Below are 23,434 nucleotides of genomic sequence, written 5' to 3'. Positions count from 1 at the left end.
CACATGATCTCCTCAAAATTTTACCTATTTACAATTAGTGTCATCAATGATCTTCCCACAACACCATACCTTGATAATAGCAGATATGGCAGATATTTTTGACATACCTCACCCATATCACCCCTTAACTGGGAATGATTCTACCCACAGTGTTGGGCCCCAAAGCCTTGTTTATATTATACAAAGCCCCTTTTCTGACCATGGCTATTTAGTCAGTGGCTGAAACAATTTGGGCCAGTCAGGATCTTTATCCTCTGAGGGTTTAAAATTGGGACTCAAGCATTCAACTGGTTGCCTGAATAGTCTTGATGTGAGGGTACAAACTGAGGCTTTCTCAGTGAGATGACCATCTTCATCTATGTTCAAGGAGAAACTGAAAAATCTAATCTTCAGAGAAAGAGAGAAATGAGAAAATCAGCAAAAGTAAACCGCGCAGCCCCAGAGGGAATGAGCCTAAGAGGAGAGAATCTTGGTTCCTGACAATTTCCAAGTTCCTGGCTTTAATCTCTTGCTATTTCCACTTACATTTTATGTATTTGTGTTCTGGGATGCATTAGAGAAAGATGGAGGTGGTTAAATGTCCAGATTCAAGACTCAGACCACTTGGGTTCAAATTTTAGCTGTAATACCTATCAGCCATGTCACCTCAAGCAAGTATATTGAATCACTCTGTGTCTTCATGGAGATGATAAGAATAGTACCTAACAAGTAAAGTTGTTTTGAGGATAAAAGAAATTAATGTATATGAAGCATTTCGCCCAGGGCCTAGCCCATAGTAAGCACTCGATATATGTTGGCTGATATATAACATGATCTCCCAGAATGTTAGTTCCATGTACATCGAGACTTTATTGTTTTTTTCTAGGTACTTAGATCAAAGAATATACCTTGTTGCCTGCTGATGATTTCCCTCTTGAAGCTTAAGTTCTGTTGATTGAAATCCAAAGACCCTAGACTAAGATGACATTGGTGAATCCTAATTGTCCAGCCTGTGAGATCTGAGGTCCTAACATTACATGTAATTTTTTAGGCAGGTTTAGCAGAAGTGATTCTGAACCATACCAAACATTAAACATCTAAGCAGCCTAATCAACAGAAGGTTCTGGAATGGGGCTAGTCTGAAAGCACTGACATGATCATCATACCCTAACTCATCTAGAATAAGTAAGCATAGGAAAGGGAATACAACTATTACATAAGAAGCTGGTGAGCAGCAGACAGAGGCTGTGCTATTTCAAGTAAAAGGGGCAGAAGTTTTGTTTCACCAATACCTTGAAAACTCATACCACTGTGAAACAACAGCAAATTGATTATTTCCATGTGATGGGAAAATATAATTGAAATACTAACCAAAAATTTCCTCAAGTATTTTCTTTTCCCACTTGGTTCTCCTCCAACCTCCATTTCAGCCAGCTAAGCTATTCTATGCTTATGGCCTCAGAGAAGGTATGTGACCACAGGAAGCAGAAAGGGAAAGGAAGAGGAGGAGAAAAAAAAGAAAAAGTATTCTTTTCTTGGCTTTTGAGCATTAGGCACCTAGATCCTCAGGTAAGACTGGTCACATAGTCACATAACTTGTGGGCCCAAGTGCAAAATGAAAATGTCAGGCCCTGTTTAAAATCGATTCAGATTGTCAAAAATGGTGTCAGCAGAGCCTTAAACCAAGAACACAGCTCTGTGGAATTGCCAGATCCCAATGGAACAGAATAGAGAGTTCAGAAATAAACCCATGATTATGGTCAATATATCTGTGACAAAGGAGGCAAGAATATACAACGGAGAGAAGACAGTTTCTTCAATAAATGCTGCTGGGAAAACCATACAGCTACATGCAAAAGAATGAAACTGAACCACTTTCCACTACCACACCAAAAATAAACTCAACATGGATTAAAGACCTAAATGTGAGACCTGAAACTATAAATACCCTGGAAGAGAACACAGGCATTTCTCTGGTGTTGGCCATTGTAACATATTTCTAGATATGTCTTGTAAGACAAGGGAAACAAAAGCAAAAATAAATTGTTGGGACTACATCAAAATAAAAAACTTTTGCACAGTGAAGGAAACCATCAACAAAACCAAAAGGCAATCTACTGAATGGGAGAAGTTATTTGCAAATGACATATCTGATAAGGGGTTAATAAACAAAATATACAAAAAACTCACAACTCACCACCAAAAAAAACCCCCAAACAACCCAATTAAAAAATGAGCAGAGGATCTGAATGGACATTTTCCCAAGGAAGATCTACAGATGTTCAACAGACACATAAAAAGTCATCAGGGAAATGCAAATCAAAACCGCAATGAGATATCACCTTACACCTGTTAGAAGGGCTAAAATCAAAGAGACAAGAAATAGCAAGTGTTGGTGAGGATGTGGAGAAAAAGGAACCCTCATGCACTATTGGTAGGAATGTAAACTGGGTACAGCCACTATGGAAACAGTATGGCAGTTCCTCCAAAAATTAAAAATATAAATACCAAGTGGTCCAGGGCACCTGAGTGGCTCAGTCGGTTGAGCATCCGACTTTGGCTCAGGTCATGATCTCCTGGTTCATGAGTTCAAGCCCCACATCAAGTTCACTGCTGTCAGTCAGCACAGAGCCCACGTTGGATTCTCTGTCCCCTTCTTTCTGCCTCTCACCCACTTGTGCTCTCTCAAAAATAAAATAAAAACATTAAAAGAAAAAATGCTATATGGTCCAATAATTCTACTACTGGATATTTTACACAGAGAAAACAAAACTACTACTTCAAAAAGATATGTGCACTCCTATGCATTAAGTGTTTATCTATCTCGAAAGAGAGAAAGAAAGTGCAAGTGGGGGAGGGGCAGAGAGAGGGAGAGAGAGAATTCCAAGCAGGCTTCATGCCCTCAGTGCAGAGTCTGACACAGGGCTTGATCCCACAAACTGCAAGATCATGACCTGAGCCAAAATCAAGAGTCAGACACTTAACCGACCAAGCCATCCAGGCATCCCATTCCTATGTTTATTGCAGCATTATTTACAATAGCCAAGATATAGAAGCAACCTAAGTGTCTACCAATAGATGAATGGATAAGGAAGACGTGGCATGATAAGATCATGCCATTTGTGACAGCATGGATGGACTTAGACGGTATTATGCTAAGTAAAAAAAGTCAGATCGAGGAAGACAAATAACATATGATTTCACCCATGGTTGCCAGAGGGGAGGGAGAAGGAGAATGAGAAAAATGGGAGATATAGGCTTCCAGTTATGGATGCATAAGTCACTAGAATAAAAGGGACAGCATAAAGAACATAGTTAATGACACTGTGATAGTACTGTGGATGCAGGGGAGGGGCAGAGAGAAAGGGAGAGAGAGAATTCCAAGCAGGCTCAGCTCTGTCAGTGCAGAGCCCGATGCAGGGTTCAAGCCCATGAACCTTGAGATCATGACCTAAGCCAAAAACAAGAATTGGACACCAAACCAGCTGAGCCACCCAGGCACCCCACAGCAATGCTTTTTAAGACAGTAAATATCAGACAAAAAAGGGCAATAATCCCTGAGAGAAAGGAAACAAGTAAGGTTAGCGTTACAATTGCACAACTTAACTGCCTTGAATTTCCAGGTCATAGTCCAAGGAGAAGGAAGCCAGGCAGTGGCTGGATGCTCTGAATTAAGGAAACAAAGCTGAGAATCTGAAAAGCCCAATGTAACTGGAGTTTGCAGGACAGAAACTGGAGAGAAGAGAACTACACAGAGAGAAAACTCCAGAGAACTACAAAGGGTCTCCATGGAGTATTCAGCTGAGTATGCATTTTCATATGCATATGAAGAAACTAGAGAAAGGAGCATCTGACAAGATTGGAAGACAAAGTGCCTGACTGCCACACAGGACCAGAAATGGGTGACTATTCCCAACAGGGAACTGAAACACTTTATTACTCGTGGACTGTTAGGGTAGACACTCAGAAAAGTCTTGGCTCAGGAATGGGGAATATGTAGCAACAGATTAAAGCTACTCTGGCCCCATGTAACAAACCTGGAAAGCAAGATCCAAAACTATCAAGCTGTTTCCAAGTAATTTAACCATACCTGACAACAAATATCAAAAACCATTATATGAAGGCAAATAATCCAGCACCAAAAGGAGTAAAATTTCCCACATCTGCTATCCAAACAAAGATTATCAGGCATGCCAAGAAGAAGGAAAATGCAACCTTTCTAAACTGACCCAAAATTAACAAAAATGTTAGAACTACCAAACAAGGACATTTTTGTGGGTTGAATTGTGTCCTCCAGAAAGATATCTTGAAGTTTTAACACCTGGTACTTGTGGAGGTGACCTTATTTAGAAATAGGGTCTTTGCATATATTCGAGTTAAATTGAGGTTATACTGGATTGGGGCTCACCCTTGTCCAATGACTGGTGCCCTTATATGTAGGCAGAATTTGGATCATAGAGACACACACAGAAAACATCTTGAGATTGGAGTGATGGAAGCCAATGGACATCAGGGACTGTTGGTGACCATCAGAGGCTACAAAAGGGAAGGAACTTACTCCCCTAGAGACGTCACATAGAACATGTACTTGACAACACCTTGATTTTGGACTTCTACCCTCCAAAACTATGAGGGAATTATTTTTCTGTTGTTGTTGTATGTTTTTTAAGTTTATTTATTTATTTTAAGAGACAGGAAGAGAGAGATCATGAGTGGGGAAGAAGTAGAGAGAGAGGAGAGGAGATCCCAAGCAGGCTCTGCACTATCAACACAGAGCCCTATGCAGGATTTGATCCCACGAACCATGTGTTCATGACCTGAGGCAAAATCAAGAGTTGACGCTCAACTGACTGAGCCACCCAGGAGCCCGTATTTTTCTGTTGTTTTAAGCCATGGAATTTGTGATACTTTGTTACAGCATTAAAAAAAATACAGACATCAAAATAGTTACTGTGGTTTTTATGTCCAAGAAGTTACAGAGATAGGCAAAATATGGAAAAGGCTTAATTTGAAATTCTAGATATGAAAACTTCACCTGAGATGAAATATATACTGATAGGATTAATGGCAGATCAACTATCTCAGGAATAAAAAAGAATCCTGAATTTGAAGACATAGCAAAAGAAACTATCCAAAGTGAAAAACAGAGAAAAAATATTTCTAATGAAATAAATATCAGTTGACCTCTTTGTGAGACAACTTTAATCAGCCTAATAGAAGTGTAATAATCAGAATCCTCTCAAAAGAGCAGAGAGACACAGGGGATAGAAAAATATGAAGAAATGATATCTAAATTTTTTTCAAATTTGATGAAAACCACAAATATGCAAATCCAAGAACCTCAAAATACTACAGAAGTAATATGAAGAAAAATACATCAAGGCACATGGTAATCAAATTACTCTCAACCAGTGATAATGAAAGTCTTAAAAGCAGCCTGAGGGAGGGGGAAAAAAAAGTATGTTACAAAAGAACAAAGAAAATTATGACAGAATATTTTCCTTGGAAACAGTGCAAGCAACAAAACAATCGAGCAATAGTTTTTGAATACTGAAAGAGAAAAATACTATCAATCTACAATTCTATACATAGCAATGATATACTTTAAAAATAAAGGCAAAATGAGTGCTTTTTCAGGCACACAAAAGCTGAAATCATTCATAGCTGACTGATGTGTACTACCAGAAATGCTAATGCAAGTCTTATGATTTAAGTTTCTTTAAAAGATAATTGACTATCTTACAAATAACAATGTATTGTAGTGCTTGTAACTTATGCATGAGTAAAATTCCTGGCAGCAGAAGCAAAAAAAGGCCCTAGGAGAGAAAAAATGAAAGTCAAGTACTTAGATCATACATAAAGTAGTGTAATATCAACTGAAGGCAGACTATAATAGCTTAAAGATGTATATTATAAACCCTAATACAACCACAATAATGACTAGACAAAGAGTTATAGCTACGAGTCAACAAAGAAGATAAAATGGAATGATGAAATTTCCCGAATTAATCCCAAAAAAGGTTTTTACAAAAAAGGGGGAAAAAAACAAAACCCAAACCAGGTGAAACAAATATGAAACTAGTAGCAAGATTATGAACTTAAACTTATTATCGATAATGACATCAAATGTAAATGATCTATACAACCAAAATAAAAGATAGAGATTGCCAGATTGAAAGCAAACTGTGGTATGTGTAAGAAATGCACTTTAAATATAAAGACATAAAGAGGTTAAAATAACATATTGAAAAACAATAGCGTGGTAATGCTAATCAAAAGAAAGTTGGATTGGGTCTATCAATAAGTAGATTAAAAAACAAAGGATATTACCAAAATAAAGAAGCCCATTTAATAATGGTAAGGGCATCAACTTACCAAGAAAATAAGAGTTCTAAACATCTATGTATAGGATGTCAAAATACATGAAGCAAAAACTGACAGAAATACAATAGAAAAAAAGAAAAATCCCCAATGTAGTAAAAAATACTCAGTACCCATAAATCATAGTTGATAAGTAGAAAAATCATAAAAAATACATAAGACTTGAACATTATCAACCATATGACCTATTGATATTTACAGAATGCATGCCTCAACAACAGCAGAATACACTTTTTTTCCCAAATGTACACAGAGCATTTATCAAAATAGACCACATTCTGAATCATAATACAAGTGTCACTGAACTTAAACATTTTCAAGTCATAAAAACTGTATTTTTTTCTCTAAATGGAATATTTTTAGAAATCAGTAACAGAACAATATCTGGAAAATCACCAAATATTTGGAAACTAACACACTTCTAAATAACCCATGAATCAAAGAAGAAATTTTTGAAAATTAGAAAGTATTGTAAGCTGAATGAAAATAAATTTACAAGATATCAAAATTTATGAGATTAGTACTTACAGGGAAAATATAGCACAATATATCTATAATATTATCAAAGAAAGAAGTCTCAAATCAATGCCTTCAGCCTTAAGAAACTAAGAAGGAAAATCAAACCCAGTGGATGCAAAAAATAAAAAATAAAACAACAAACAATAAAGATCAGAGCATTTATCAATTAAATGGAACATAGAAAAACAATATAGAATTATGAAACAAATCTATGCTTCTTTGAGAACATTAATAAATTTAAAATTATTGGCATAAATGTGTTCATAGCATTCTCATCATCCTCTTCATAGCTTGTATAATATGTTCTAATATCAACTCTCTCATACCTGATACTGGTAATTTGTGTCTTTTTTGCTTCTTTCCTGATTAGTTCACTGAAAGCTTATATTTTGATGGGGAGGGGAGAGCAGAAAGAGACAGGCAATAAATGAGTGAACTAATCAATAACAACACCCAATGATAAGTGACAGTGAAGCAAGATAATATGATCAGGGGAGACAGTACTTTAGACAGGATTTTCAGAGGAAAACTTTCTGAGGCATTGGTGTTTAAAGCAAGATTTGAATACTCTGAAGATCTGGGGATATGTTCCAGCATAGAGGTCCAGCGACAGCAAATCCCAGAGGTGATAAGAAACTTGTCCCAGGTCCAGCAAAGTGATGGTAGGGGGTGGACCTTGAAAGGCAGGGATCAGCAAACTTTGGCTTTCAGGTCAAAGCCTGCCCCAGGCTACTTTGGTACAGTCTACAAGCTAAGAATGGCTCTTATATTTGTAGAGGGTTGTATGAAAAAAGAAGAGGAGGAGAAAATGTGATAAAATATTTACTATATGGTTCTTTATAGGAAAAGCCTGCCAGCCCCTATAGTAGGACCTTATTGGTTAGGCTAAAGAATTTACAAGTAATCTTTCTTTCTTTCTTCCTTTCTTCTTTCTTTCTGTGGATGAGTATTCCATGGTACGGATGTGTCACTGTTCACCCATTACCTAGTCAAAGGAATTTTGGGGTGTTTCCATTTTGGGGTGATTATTAATAAAAGCCTATAAACTTTGAAATACACATATTTTAAATGTAGAGTGCAATGACTTTTAACAAATGTATACACCCTTTTAACCTCCAGTCTAATTAAGATATAGAACATTCCCATAACCCCTGTGAGTTCATTCCTATTTTTTTTTTCCTAGTCAATCTCTAATCGTTATTTGGATTTCCATTACCCGTCCTTGTCCCAGAAGAACATATAAATAGAATCACAGTATGTGAGGAGCTGATATTCTCTTTACTCCAAGAAGAATACGTAAGCAAGCGAAGGCTTTTAAGAGGGAAATTGGGACAATCTGATTTATATTTTAAACTATCGTTTTGGCTATTGTGCGAAGAATGATGAGTAGAAGATAACGTGCCACTTATGTATCCTTTTTCTTCCCATCTTGGGGGTGGTGGTGGTGCGGAATGTGGTTCAATAAAATTCCTGAGCAGACCAGGATTGACGGGCCAGCTTCAAATCTAATGGCAAAGCTGGATTCGGAGTTGGGATCAGAGCACGCACGACACTGTTCCTGCAGTTCCCCGTTGTGCACGGCAGATGGCCCCCGAGCGCAGTTCCTGGCCCGCTTCGCCGAGCGCGCTGCTGCCTGGAGAGCCCCGCGCGGCCAGGCGACTCCGCGCCCAGGTTTCGGTGCGTGTGGCGGGTCGCGCCCTGCGATCCAGGTTTGCGCGGAAGTCGGCGGGCAACGACGATCTGCCCGGGGTGTCGCGCCCGGCTGCAGCCGCACTCCGGGTGACCACCGACGCGTGTCCGCCGCCGACTCTCCGCAGAGGCATCTTAGGCGGGGAGAAGCTGAAGTTCTGCAGGACCCCCGTCCGCCCCGGGACAGTCCAGCCGCGGGGACTTTCTCCGGCTAGAGTGCGTGCGGTGGACCCGGCAGGCGGTGCCCGTGGGAGGCTACCCACGGGGAAAGCGGCCCACTGGGTTTAGAGACAAGGCAGCTTCTAAACTAGTCTTTGGAGAGAACTCGGCTGGAACGCAGAAGGGACAGCCCGGACTGGTGTTGAGTGTCGGGGAACCGACGGAGCGGGCTGCGTAGCTCCGGGGACGGGAGTGAAGCAATTAGGTTTGTTTGGGTGGAGAGTTGCCTAGGGAAACCGAACACTTAAGAGCCTCTTCTTTCCCCTCTCCAGCCTCCTCTGGGGTGCTGAAGTCACAACTCCAGCGAGTCCTCTCTCCTCCCACGCCTCCGTCTGCCCTCCAGACCGCGGGAGCCCAAGGCGCAGAGGGCCGGGAACGAGACGTCAGTGGAGGATGAAGAACTAGCCTTGGGACCCTTGGAAAATGAGGCAGACGCCCCTGCTGCAGCTGGCGCTACTTCTCGCCCTGCCCAGGAGCCTGGGGGGGAAAGGGTGTCCGTCTCCGCCCTGCGAGTGTCACCAGGAAGATGACTTCAGAGTCACCTGCAAGGATATTCACCGTATCCCCAGCCTACCGCCCAGCACGCAGACTCTGTGAGTACCTGGGAGAGGAGAGGGGAGCATCGAGAGGCCAGGGACAGCTGCAAAGATGGCCAGAAGTGCACAAAAAGAGTGTGAGAGTAAGCCAAAGGGCTGCGTGTGTGTGTGTGTGTGTGTGTGTGTGTGTGTGTGTGCAGTGAGTAAAAACGCAACTGCCCAAACCTGGGATTGCTGCCATCCTAGTTACTCAAAACACGGGAAAGGCTAAAACCCTGGTGCAAGATGCAAGCGTGAGCTGCCCTTTCTCAAGAGCTGCTCTTCACTTTGCCCAGGCCTGGCTGGATCTTTCACTTCAGATATTAATAACACTAATAGCAACTCAAGAATTGACCTCTAGCACAGAGACCCTGTCTTTCAACTCTGAATTCCCCACACCTGGCATATGGCCTGGAACTCTTCTGGTGCGCAAGCAAAAGCTTGTTGAGTGAGTAAGTGAACCAATGAATATGCAGGTCTCAGATGTCCGTCCACCACTTCTTTAGAGACAGTTTTGAAGGGGGTAGAATTTCAAGTCATGGGAGAGAAACGTGGCTCTGACAGTGGAGGGGAACTTGGAGCCATCGGTTTACAGTTCCACCAAATGTTGAGGAGAAAGGATAATATTGGAGGAAGGCAAGGGACTAAGAGTCAGGAGACCGTTCTCTTCATGCCCCTCTCACCAGCTGGGAAAATAGGGGAGGTCATTTATTTGGGAAGACCCAAGTTTACCTCTGAGTAAAAGAGGGGCGTCAGTTAGGTGCATTCCGATGTCTGATGATGCAAGTGAGGGGATTCGCTGGATCACAAAGAGTAAGAACTTGATAAAGACAGTAGCAGAGAGAATCTGACCTTGAAAACAATGGGAGTAGGGGTAGGGGAGGGATGGTGTGCTGAAGAACAAAATTATTCTGAGAAGAGACAGTGATGAAGAGTGTGGGTGAAAAGGCATGCCAGTTTAGACAGTGGCCACAGCCATCTGCAACAGTAGCAAAGTGATTTTCAAATCTTGGCGGGGGGGTGGGGGCAGTAGAACTCTTGTCAAAGGAAAGCTTATGAGAGAAGTCAAATATGTAAAGCTAACCATTTTATTGTGCTTACTCCTGTCCTCAGCACTTTACACAAACTCACCAATTGACTCCTCACAAAATCCAACTGAGTAGGTAATTTTACTATTCTCGTTTTGTAGATGGGGAAACTGAGGCACAAAAAGCAAGGCCACTTGTTCGATGTCCTGCAGTTAATCAGTTGTGGTGCCAAGATTTGAAATAGCTCTGAGCTGCACTCTTAAGCCCCTGCCCTTAGATGAAAGCAGGTCTAACCCTGCCAGCTTTTCTCCAATATGGTCTTGGAAAAAAAATAGAAAGGAGAGAATAATGTGTAAGAACTTAGAAAAGTAAGAGGTGGGCAGGGGAAGAAAAAGGAACAGAAAGAAGGAGGGAAAGCAAAAAGAAAGAATGGGAGGGAGGGAGGAAAAGAAAGACTGTATCTGTGTTATAGTAGGCATTTCCTGCTGAAACAAAACAGACCTTAAAGCCTGTTCTGGGTGGCAACCATTTTTCTGAATCTAGATGCTGTGTAACCATGGCTGGCTGTTTTACAAATTATTATGGTGCTGAGAGCATTTTTTCCTAAGCCTTAATCTCTATCCATGTATTATGGTGCTGAAAAGTAAACAAGACTGTCCCTTTCTGCATTACCCATACACTTGCCGTGTGGTTCAGTAGATGGATGGGAGACAGTTTCACTGTTTGTGACTTCCACTGAAACGGTGGTTCTGAATCTTCTCTACTTCCCCCATCTAAGACAGCATGATTCACTCTTATTATAACAGTGATTCTAACTAGGTAGGAAGTAAGGGAGAGCTGATATTCCTACTCCCCACTGGAACATTCTAGAATCTTTGATATGCAGGTAGTTTGAAAAAAAATTGCTCCTCCTGATTGAGAATACTGATTTAAGGGAAATTAAATGAACCCAGCAGAATAAAATGAAAAATTTTAATGTTGGCATATAATTATAGATCATATCACCTCAGAACCAAGGATAGCAACATGGACCCATTACTCTCATTCAGAGAATTGCCATTTGCTACCTGTGTGCACAAGAGGACTACCCCTTCTCTGAATGAGGGGGGGTTTGATTTTCGTTTTGGATTTGTGTGGATTCTTCCGCAAGAAAGTGCCACCTTACCTTGCCTTGTCCTTTGACCTATCCACTTTCAGGTTCATGATGGTGACAATCACTACCTCACCCCCTCCAACTTCCTTCAACTCCAGTGGAGTGAAGGTTTGTCCATCACACACTTATGTGCCTTCAGAAATGTTTCTTTTTTAAATTTTTTAAGCTTATTTATTTATTTTGAAACAGAGAGAGAGAACGAGAGCAGCAAAGGGGCAGAGAGAGGAGAGAGAGAATCCCAAGAAGGCTCAGCACTGTCAGTGCAGAGCCCTATGTGGGACTTGAACCCACAAACCATGAAATCATGACCTGAGCCAAAAATCAAGAGCCAGATGCTTAACTAAGCCACCCAGGCACCCCCGCCCCCTTCAGAAATGTTTCTGAAGGAGCTGTTATAGCAACTGTTTTCAGGTTCTGGATTTTGCTTCCATTATTGCTAATTTGCATTCTGCATCTGTATCTGTGGCTCTAATTGATGGACTAGCCCACTATTTTTGAAACCGAAGACACTCACTCAACATCTTCAGGATTTTTGCCAGATCTGTGTTCCACCTGTGCTATTATACATTCAGTATCTTTAAGTATTTCACTTCTTTAACGGAAAGAAATTTATTTAGAAAGCTTATATTATGACTATAAATGGGAAATTAGCATAACTTGCTATAATTAGGAGGTAACCCAGAAAGCGAAAAACATTGAAAACACAAATATAATTACATTCTAGGCTCAAGATTATTGCCTGTGAATGCTCTAAGCCTGAGGCTGTTAAAAGTGAAAAGGGATAGGGGCACCTGGGTGGCTCAGTTGATTTAGCATCTGACTGTTGATTTTGGCTCAGGTCATGATCTTCTAGTCCATGAGGTTAGGCTCCGTGCACTGACTGTGCAGAGCCTGCTTGGGATTCTCTCTCTGTCTCTGTCTCTGTCTCTCTCTCTCTCTCTCTGTCTCTCTTTATCTCTTTCTGCCTCTCCCCTGCTCTTGCTGCTTTCTCTCTCTCAAAATAAATAAATTAAAATTAAAAAAAGATAAATTTAAATTAAATTTTAAAGAAAGGGAAGAGTGTAAGTGTTAAAGAAATATTCAAGAGGTACCAATTCAACATGCTGTCCTTGGTGGTATCAGAAGAATTGAAAAACCATGGAAAAAGGAATCACTTTTTCACTGGTATTCAATATTATTTAATGCCACGTGGGCATTCCACCTAAAATAATCTCACGTCATACTTGGTTTCCACACTTAGGGAATTGTGCATTTATTCCATATTTCACAACTGTTTTAGTCACAATCAGTGGTCATAACCTGAATAGCGTTTGATTTCCCACCTAAAAAGAAGCCCCCTGCTTTAGCACCCACATGCTTGCCAAATACAGAAATACTCTGTCTTACAAAGATGGTGTCACTTCATGCTTCTGGGCTCCATGATTTATTCTTCTTTTTTCTCCTCTGTGTGTGTGACTCAAGGTCTTTGATGGTAAGTAACAGAAAACCGGGTCTGTCTAGCTTAAGGAGGGAAGAAATGTTCTGAAACAATAACATGTAATTTACAGAATCATTGTAGAACCTGGCTTTTAAAACAAGCCAGGGCCCGGGGCAGCCAGGGAGTTGGAGCCACAGCCAACCATCTGGTTGGAACAACTCCACAGACAACACCATAACCACAGCCACTGGACATCTGTGGTGCTGGGCACCTAGTTCTGTAGCTGCTGGGCTGTCTGTGTACTGCTATCAGTAATGTCTCAACCATTCCTGCCACTTTGAATCACCAGTCAGAAAGGGATATTCTAGATGGAAGCATCTGATCGTCTGCCGTAGGTTACCTGCTGTGTCCCAGCTGCTGGGGGGAGTAGGAGGAGGGAGGTCCCTTTTCCCCCACTTTTGGTGTCTGTAGTAGGAGGTGAAGAACTGGGTCCTTCTAATAGTACACATATTAATAGGGCATTTTCCACCAAAGAGGGGCTATCTGCCCTCACCATTGCTCATCACTTCCTTCATCCTGCAAACGTTTATTAAGCACTGGCTGCGTTCCAGACATGTGCTAACGCTCTGGACTTGGCAGAGAACAACATCAACATGTCCCTGTCCTCAGGGGTCTTTACAATCTAGGGTGGAGCTGAATATCCATCAAATAATCTCATAAGCATGCAATTATAATTGTGTAAGTGTGCTGAGAGTGTACTTGGTGGGAATGGGGGGTGGAGACTGACTTCAACTTGGGTTCAGGGAATGTTATGAGCTACATCCTAAACTAGTAGGATCCTAAACTAGTAGGCATAAGGAGTTGCATGTGTGGAGGTAGAGGGTGAGGAAGTGGTGTTCCAGGGGATTGAATTACTCATTTGAAGAGCTTTGAAGAATTCTAACCTGAACAGTGAAAGAGTTGATGGGCAACAATATACGTTGCTACTTTCTTTGTGACACAGTACAGGTCGAGGTGAATTCTGATGTCAGTTTTTCCTCCAATTCTCCAATTCTGGAGGCAGCCTTTGTGCCAACAACAACAACAAAAAAATGACTTTTTAGGGGTAACTGTTTAAAAACAAATATTTGATTCATTAAAGTAATAAATGTAAAGACTAGTTCTTTTCTGAGTTTTCCATATATTTATTATTTTATTTGTAAATTTAATTATAATAATTACCTTAAGGAAGACATATTTTTTGATGGAAGACTTTATAATTTAATAATATTTTAATAAATAATTTAATAAAATAATAGTTTGAGTACAAACATAATACGTTTTCTTTTAAAGCACTTGAATGTGCTTTCCAAATACTTAGAAAAGTCTAGAAATCTATTAAATTAAGCTTTATTAGTACCAGGAATCCTAAGTTTTATAGACATCCCAGTGCTGTTTATAGGAGCAGGAGAGTAGAATGGTTAAGGGCACTCTCTGGAGTGAGATCATCATGGTTGAATGCCTTGCTCTACCATTTCTTCAGCATACTTTTGGAAATGAAGAGAAGGGAAAAACATTTTTCCTTCTATTCTTCTAAATCCTTGACTAGGACCCCTAGTAGCAACAATAAAGAAAATAGATTAACAGGAGAAAAGCACACATATTTACTTAAAATAAGTTTTATGTGACATGGAGTGAGGACACTGGCATCCTAGGTTCCTTATGGTTAGGGTTGCCCTATCTAGAAGGATTCTCCACTTATCCCTGTTATCCAGGTGTAATTAATAGCATTCCTTAACTCTCAATAAGGAAATGAAGACCCAAAGAAGCGATTAACCTTGATTGTTTTTACATCGGGTTTGATAAAGAGTGGGAAGTCATGGAACAATGTGATAGGACAAAAACAGGGGGTGAACTAAGTGTAGAAAACTGGGGGAAACAGCGAGTTTATTCCTTCAGATTCCTCTTGCCTTCCTTTCGTCTTTGCAGAAAAGGATACTCCTTTCCTCTGGGTATAGGGAAGGCACTTCCACACAGCGGGGGGCTTATGACCTGCTGTAGGAGAGGGTCAGATAGCCCTGTCTGCACTAGCAGTTTCTTAGATTTCTCCAGTTTAAAATATCCAAAGTGCCAAGATGCCACGTTTGGGGAGGGCATGCTCTGAACACTATCAGTATTTGCTCTGTACCTCAGTTTCTTCATCTGTAAAATGAGGATAATAATAGTACCTGCCTCGTTGGATTGCTGGGAGGTATGAATGAGTTAATGGTGTTAAAGGATAATTTTCAAAGAAAGGTAAAATCATGAGTCTCCTACAGCAATAAATTGAACACCTTAAAGATTTTATTTAACTCTGTTTTAGTTTCCTAAGGCTGCCATAACAGAGTACCCACAACTGGATGGCTTAAAACACCAGAAATTTATTCTCTCATATTTTTGGAAGCTAAAAGTCTGACATCAAGGTACTGACAAGGCTATGCTACCCTGGCAGGCTCAAGGAAAGAATCCTTCCTTGCTTCCTAACTTCTGATGCCTGCCTGCCATCCTTGGTTTTCCTTGGCTTGTAGCAGCCTGACACCAGTCTTTGTCTCTTCAGTCATGACCTTCTTCTCTGTGTAAGTCTCTGTGTGTCCTCCACCCCTTCTTATAAGGAACCAGTCATGGGATTTAGGGTGCATGCTAATCCAAGATGATGTATACTTAACTAATTACACCTACAGAGACCCTATCTCCAAATAAGCTCACATTCTGAAGCTCAGGTGGTTGTGAATTTTGGGGAGACACTATTCAACCCACTACAGCAAGGAAACTGGTAAAATGTTGCAATTATGTTAAAAATCCACAAAATAGATTTATAGATGAGGAATATTGAAATGGACGTGCTAATGGAGGCAAAAGACTTCTTTCATAGTCAGGGGATGGGGGAAGTCAACTGAAGCTCTACCAGAAAGGACAGAATTTGCCATGTCTATAGACAGAATTATTTTGCATTGCTATCAATTATTTACAATCTACACAATTATGAAAGAGCTCCCATTGAATCAGACTCAGAATCCTGGAAGAATATGCTCTAGTCAATGCAAAATTTTCCAGTGAAGCATAATATCCCCTACAATACACACAGAACACTTAGAACGGTTAATTTATTGACTCCCAGTAAACACTCTATGAGGAAATTCAGTAAAAAATAATTTCCATTTCAACTTAAATCACAGGTCAATATAAATTATTCAATTATACATTTTAAATTGAAATTGCAAGGCCAATCTATTAGATATTCCAATCAATAGACTGAGTTTAAATAACACAATACTCAAAATACCAAATATATATTGAATATTCTTTTTTTATTTTTATTTTTTTAATGTCTATTTACTTTTGAGAGAGTCAGAGCACGAGCAGGAGAGGGGCAGTGAGAGAGAGGGAGACACAGAATTCGAAGCAGATTCCAGGCTCTGAGCTGTCAGCACAGAGCCCAACGCCAGGCCCAAACCCATGAATAACCAGATCATGACCTAAGCCGCAATCAGACACTTAACCAACTGGGCAACCCAGGCACCCTATATTGAGTATTCTTAAATTCAACACAAATTAATATTATGGGTCTGACTTAGATTTTTATTTCTATTTTTTTTTAATGTTTATTTATTTTGAGAGAGAGAGCATGAGCGGGGTAGGGTCAGAGAGAGAATGAGAGAAGAGAATCCCAAGCAGGCTCCACACTGTCAGCGCAGAGCCCGATGTGGGGCTCAGTCTCATGAACTGTGAGATCATGGCCTGAGCCAAAATCAATAGTCAGACACTTAACTGACTGAGCCACTCAGGGACCCCTCATTTCTATTTTTTCTAATGTTTATTTATTTATTCTTGAGAGAGAGAGAAAGACTGAGACCAAGCAGGGGAGGGGCAGAGAGAGAGGGAGACAGAATCCCAAGCAGGCTCCATGCTGTCAGTGCAGAGCCCAGTGTGGGGCTCAGACTCTGAAACTGTGAGATCACAACTTGAGCCGAAACCAAGAGTCGGACCCTTAACCAACTGAGCAACCCAGGCGCCCCCCCCCAATTTCTATTTTTAATTCTAAATTTTCCCAAATTAAAAGATGTTTATTCATTAAGCAAGCTGGGCCCGCTCTTCCCCCACCAGTTAAGAACACCAGTTCCTTATGGAAACGTCCACTGGCTTCCTAGGTTCCTTATGGTTAGGGTTGCCCTGTCTAGAAGGAGCCTCCTCTTACATCTGTTATCCAGGTGTAATTAAGAGCATTCCCTTGACTCTCAAATTAGATTTTGGAGGGTAAATTACTAATAGATCTTACTAATAGACCATTAAGTCCAGAGGCCCACGGGACATGCTGGGACATCCTGAGCCTTGTTTATTGTCACGTAACTGTCACATTATAAGTCAACAACTTAAACAGGGTTGGTCTCTTGGTATTGCCTAAATTCTGCAACCCCCACCTACATGGTAGTGAACTTCCTTCGTGGCTTCAACTGAATTTTGCATTTCCTTGGCTCTGTTAAGATACTTGTATCTTCCCCTCTGGCTTATTGCAGGAGCCACCAAACAGCTCTCCTGCATCCAGCCTTGCCCTCCACAGTCTATCCTTCACACAGCAGCCAGAGACATCTTTTAAAACGAATGTCAGGTCACGTCCGTCCTTTGCTCACAACCCTCCTCGGCTTCCTAGTTATCTCAAGATAAAAACCAGAGTCTTTACAGTGGCCCAAAAGGGCCTACATGATTCAGACCTTCTTTTTTTTTTTTCTTTTTCTATTTTATTACTCGTACTCATAATTCAACTTTTACTCCACTGGCCTCCTTGCTGTTCCTCATGTTTGTCAGGCTTTTCCACATTAGGTTCTTCCCTGTGTCTCAAACCTTATTTTCCCAGATGTTCCCATGGCTTATCCTCTCACCTCCTTCCAGTTTTTGTTCAAATGTTACCTTCTCAATAAGGCTTTCATAATCACTCTACTTAATATTTAGCATTCCTGCTTTTAAAAAAAATTCCATAGAGCTTGGCACCTTCTAATATACGATATAATTTGTCTATGTTTCTTATTTATATCTTTCGCCATAGGGCTAGGTTTTTGTGTTGGTTTGTTTTTGTGGTTTACTTTGTTCAGTTATGTATCCCAAGTGCCCAGAAAGAGCCTGGCATATGATTGGTAGTCATTACATACTGGTTTAATAAATGAATGCATGGATGAAGGTCTCCAGAGGCACCTTAATATCATGCCACCGGGTTCTTCATACCCTTTAATTCTTTTTCAGAGTCCTTGGGTTTATTGCCCTGTTAAGGTAGATTAAATTCTACTTTTGTTTAATGTTTTTCCTGACCACCTGAGACACTAGTTTTTAGACATTAAAATGACATCTGCTGGGGCGCCGCATGCCTCACCACCCATCTGACCCTATTTCACGATACAAAAACCATGTGAAAGATGCTTCTTTGAACAGCCACCTCCAAGAAACTGACTCTACCAGTGCTTCCTCAACTTTCCAAATGTAGCACCCCTAAGCAAGAGGAAAGTAGAAGAGAGCCCCAGGATATCTGGGACAACCTGAAGCAATCCAGAGCAAACAGGACACTTCTTTGAAGTCTCTGGGTTTGTTATTTTTTATTTAGCTTCTAAAAAATGAGTGACAATTTTGAATTCTTTTCCATCATGTAGCTGTTTTTTGTGGGGCTTCACATGTAACTTTTCAGAGGATTCGCTTCTACCTTTAGGATAATGCAACTCTATATTTGAATATCCCAGTAATTTGACTCAAGTGATGGTGTACAGAATGGCAGTCACTGAAAGAGGCCAGTAAAGTACTTTAGGAGGCAGTGCTGTGTGTGCTTAAGAAGCCAGCCTCAGCAGCCAGGCCTGCTCTGCAGAGGCCAAGCCCATTCGGTCCTATTCTCAGACGCCTGGATCCAGAATGTCTAACTGTTTCACCTGTGTGAACAAACCCTGGCTATCCTGGAGTGTGAGTCTGTTTTCTTCTATTGGCTCTGATGAAGCAGTGGACAGAGAAAACTAATTCATAAAAACTTACCATATGTTGTTAAATGCGTGGATTGTATTTGGATTTATCAATTAATTGGAATAGTTTTTTCCCCCTTCCAGAACTGAGAAATCATTAATTTTAATTGATCCAACTATTTGATTACTTTAATGTTTTCTTATGGTACAAAGTATGTTAATTATTACCTTAGAGATGAAAGTTTATTAACCAGAGATTCAAGGGCTTCCTAGGAGCCCATGTGTATCATCCTGGAAATCTGTGATTAAATGAAAATTTGTACATCAGGGCATGACTGAGAGAATCTATAACTTACCTCAGATTATTAAAGGTGTCCTTGAACCCCCACCCAAAAAAGTTAAGAAATTACATTTTGGAATAACTTGGCTTTTTTGTGTGTGACAGTATACATTTGGTATTAACCATGACTTAATCTTTTTATTGCATTACAAAGAACACTAAAACATATATTTAAAAAATAAAACTTCTTGACCTTTGAGTGTGATTTTTTTTCTCCTGACTATATTGCTATGATTATTTTTTAATGCCCCACACTTAGCTCATCCTTTGAATAGGCTCTTCTCACAGAAGTTCACTAAGTGTGGCTATTCTTCAAGTCACTGTTTAAAAACAGATTTTATAAGTGTCTAATGCCTTATATCTGACATTAAATCCTTTCTACCTCTCCTGTTTCCATTCTAACTGAATCTGCTTGCTTAATTATTCTTTTGCCTTTTATTACTGCAATTAAGAAATAGTTGAAGGAAATTTAAAGTATGAGTAAAAATGGTTCCATTTGTTCGGAGCTACAAATTAGATTTTACAGTGTTCCATTTTGATGTCAGACTCTCCTTACTTTCTTCATTTTTTTATGAATCCTTAAGAATATATAGGATGTCAGAAAATTTCAGAGGAAATCCTTTTCTTAGAATTACAAAGCAGACCTTTGTGATTTTTAAAGCATCTTATAAGTGTTCTCTTACATGTATTGACAAGTAAATCTGCTCTGGGTTTTTCTGGTACAGCCCTATTTAAAATATCTTGCCATCAGAACATTCCAGAAATTCAAATATTTTCTCATCATTTTAGCTAAACTTTCCACACCCCTTTTGCACCTGGAAAGAGCTCCCTGTGTCCCAGTTTTTCTTTCAAAAACATGATCTCTCTATTTATATGATACATGAAGCTCTTGGCTAACATTTTTGCAGGCATTAGCTTAATTTTACCCACACCCGAGTATTATCATAATTACTCAACTCCAGAGAGGGACTGAAATTGTCTTTTCTTATTGCCAGCTACTGTCACTTTATATTTTGTTATTTCAATCTTTTTACGAGCTAGGAAACTAGAAGGCTAACTTTAGGGAAAGGATCTGTACATGACGATAAATAAATGATCTCAAGAGAGGGCACAAATGAGGGGCTCTCCTGTGACAGTCTTTAGTGAGCTTTGTGGCTGCTCTGTTTCTCTCTCAACACCCTTTCCAGTTATTTTGGGGTACATAGCCATGGTCCAAAGTTTGAGATGATAGGAAATCTTACTCTAGATAGGTGGCATTTTATTGTGGTTAGTGTTTCTTCCTTCCTTTCTTCTTTTTTTCTTTTTAACAAATATTTATTGATTACTTAATATTTGCAAGTACTACTCTAGGTATGGAGAGATATAATAAATGACCTCCTTGATCATACATTCTAGCAGGGGGGAAATAGCCAAAAATATTAGTAAGTAACACACATAGTATGTCAGATGGTGATGAGTATAATGCAGAAAAATAAAGGGAGGGACAGGGAGAAGGAAGGCTGGGGGTTGCATTTTAAGTGGTGAGAGAAGGCCTCACTGACAAAGTGACATTTGAGTAAAGACCTGAAGGAGCCCCCAAAACTAAGCCAGGCTGATATCTGGGGCTAGGGGGGAGAAAATTCTGAATAAATGGAAAGACCCAGAGGGGGGGGGGGGGGACATGGGAGGAACTTGCATAGTATGTTTGTAAGTGACAAGCAGAAAAATGTGCCTGAAGCAGAGAGGGTTGCAGGAAATGAGAGCAGAGGAGTTATGGGGGACAGAGCACATTGTACCTTGTAGGTCATTATAAGGCACTAAAAATATGTAAATATAAATATATACCTTAAATAAGTATAAAATAATATAAAGGCATACAAATACATATATGTATATTTTTTTTCTGAATGAGATAAATAGCTATTAAGGATGTTGAGCTCCACCCCCAAAATTGCATAAACTGATTTACATTTTCCTAGGAGCACCCAGGCTACTATATTTGTTAATCAACAAATCAACTAATTTGTTAATTGAGAAATGACCATGGCTCCAACTGGCTTAATACCAGGGAAGGTGGTGAGAAATGGTTGAGTCCTGGATTTATGATGAAGGTAAAGTCAACAGGATTTCCTCACAGAGTGTGTGGAGTCTGAGTGAAAGAAAGGAGTCGGTAATGTCTTAGCCTGGATTCTCCAGAAAGCAGAGCCTGTGGAGAATTATTACTGGGGACTGTGATTCCAAGGAGCAGAAGGGTGAGTTGGTGACATGAAGAAAGGAGGCAAGGAGAGTTTGCTGCTACTAGAGGCAAGTTGTTGTTGATCGCATATGGCCACCTGAGAATGCTATGCATCTCAGACCCTTGCTCTAGGAGGGAGGAAAGGGAAACTTTTATCCATGAGTTCTTATCCCCCTGCCCCCACCTTGTAGATTGGGGTGTTATCTCCACCAGCCTTCCAGGTTTCTTGTGCATGGATAATGATGGAGTCCTAGATGTTCACAGAAATGCCCCAGGGTGGAAGGTGAGGGGAACAGAGGCAGGGCTGAGGTACAGCTCTGTCAGGTTGCACCTGGATGAAGCTAGTCAGCACTCACATAGATCTGGCGGCTGTGGCGTGGCTAGAATAGGACAGGTAGGGCTGAGAGGATCTCAAGTGATGTATTAAGAGGTCTTTAATGCAATTTGCCCTATGAACCGCTCAGATCTTGCCAAGCTTGCTTCCTTTCTTTCTTTCTTTTTCTTTTTTTTTTTTTTTGCGTTTATTTATTATTGAGAGACAGAGAAAGAGTATTAGCAGGGGAGGGGCAGAGAGAGAGGGGGACACAGAATCTGAAGCAGGCTTCAGGCTCTGAGCTGTTAGCACAGAGCCCGACACAGGGCTCAAACTCACAAACTGCGAGATCATGACCTGAGCCGAAGTCAGACACCTAACCGACTGGGCCACCCAGCAGGCCCTCTTTTTTTTTTTTTTTTTTAAGTTTATTCATTTATTTTGAGAGACAGAGACAGTGTGAGTCGAGAAGGAGTAGAGAGAAAGGGAGAGAGGATCCTGAGCAGGCTCCACACTGTCAGCACAGAGCCATATGCATCGTTCAAACTCATGAACCATGAAATCATGACCTGAGCCAAAACCAACCAACCAATTGACTGAGCCACCCAGGCTCCCCTTCCCAAGCTTTTAATTATGTCTGGCTCTCATACCAAAATATGGGACCTTCTGTTTTGTAAAAATAAAATGATCTTATGTCTTTTCTGAGATATAGGGGGATACAAGTCCAATCTGCCACAGAGCTCCCTTCAAAATGCAATCTTTGCAAAGACATAATGCAGGAGGGCTCGTGAAATAAGCAAAAGTCTCCTCTATTGTGGCTGATCCCAAGGTTGTAATTAATAGTCATATCTCTCCTCAACTCTGATTTTAGATTTCTCTCAGCACTGCCCAGACTTTGGCCTGTGGTTGCCTAGGAGAAGGACCCAGACTTTCAACTCGAAGGGTTTTAAACCCTTAGCTATATTTGCCCTATTTCACCATTATCACTGGTCACGGAAGAACCAAGACATGTCCCAGATAAATCCCTGGGTTCTAGACATACTCCTCACTGCTGCTGATGTAAAGCAGCAACCATAGCTTCTCATGGTTCTTTTATTCCTATCAGGAGAGAAACTCCTACGTTTGCCCATTCATCTACTGGTATCATGAACCCAAATAACCAGGTGATCATTATAGCATCAGGCCCTTACTTGGAGGAAGTAGTCTTTACACCCAAAAACTAGTACCTCTGGCAGGAACAGAGACAGGCAGTTCAAATTCTGAATGTAGGTCACTGTGATGATGAGAAGGGTCAATCCTACAAACACCTCTAGGTCCTCATACCCATGTATTCTAGCTACATGGGTACTGGCATATATTGGCTATTGGTTCAGCACGTACACTTCACTGAGGTGGATCCCCAACCGTCCAGGCTTTGTCCCAAGTTGGAACCTTAGCTGATCCTTTAATGGGTCATTTCACTATTCTGCTAGGCAATCTGCTTCTGCATGATTAAAGACATAGTCAGACTAGTGGATATGATGGTCATGTGCCCTTTACTGTACCTTCTCTCCCATGAAATGGGTCTCTTGGTTGAGTGTTGTGCTGTTGTAGTGTTGTGCAACAAGTTGGTTCTTGCAGAACTCTGTAGGACCTCATACTGGTAGATCAGGCAA

The 23,434-nt window shown here is 40.6% G+C and overlaps 1 protein-coding gene across 1 annotated transcript in view; it reads left to right on the top strand.

The window, feature by feature from the left end:
• The first annotated feature begins 8,388 nt into the window (after positions 1 to 8,388).
• Positions 8,389 to 23,434, top strand: part of TSHR (thyroid stimulating hormone receptor) — a 157,832-nt gene continuing 142,786 nt past the window's right edge. The window contains exons 1-2 of the mRNA XM_049612396.1: positions 8,389 to 8,784; positions 9,060 to 9,380. Coding sequence (XP_049468353.1) covers positions 9,211 to 9,380 — 170 coding nt within the window. The 5' untranslated portion in view covers positions 8,389 to 8,784; positions 9,060 to 9,210. The remainder of the gene's footprint in view (positions 8,785 to 9,059; positions 9,381 to 23,434) is intronic.

This window comes from Panthera uncia (assembly GCF_023721935.1).
Source record: "Panthera uncia isolate 11264 chromosome B3 unlocalized genomic scaffold, Puncia_PCG_1.0 HiC_scaffold_1, whole genome shotgun sequence".
Classification (NCBI taxonomy): Eukaryota; Metazoa; Chordata; class Mammalia; order Carnivora; family Felidae; genus Panthera; species Panthera uncia.
This window is presented reverse-complemented; position numbering and strand designations above follow the sequence as displayed.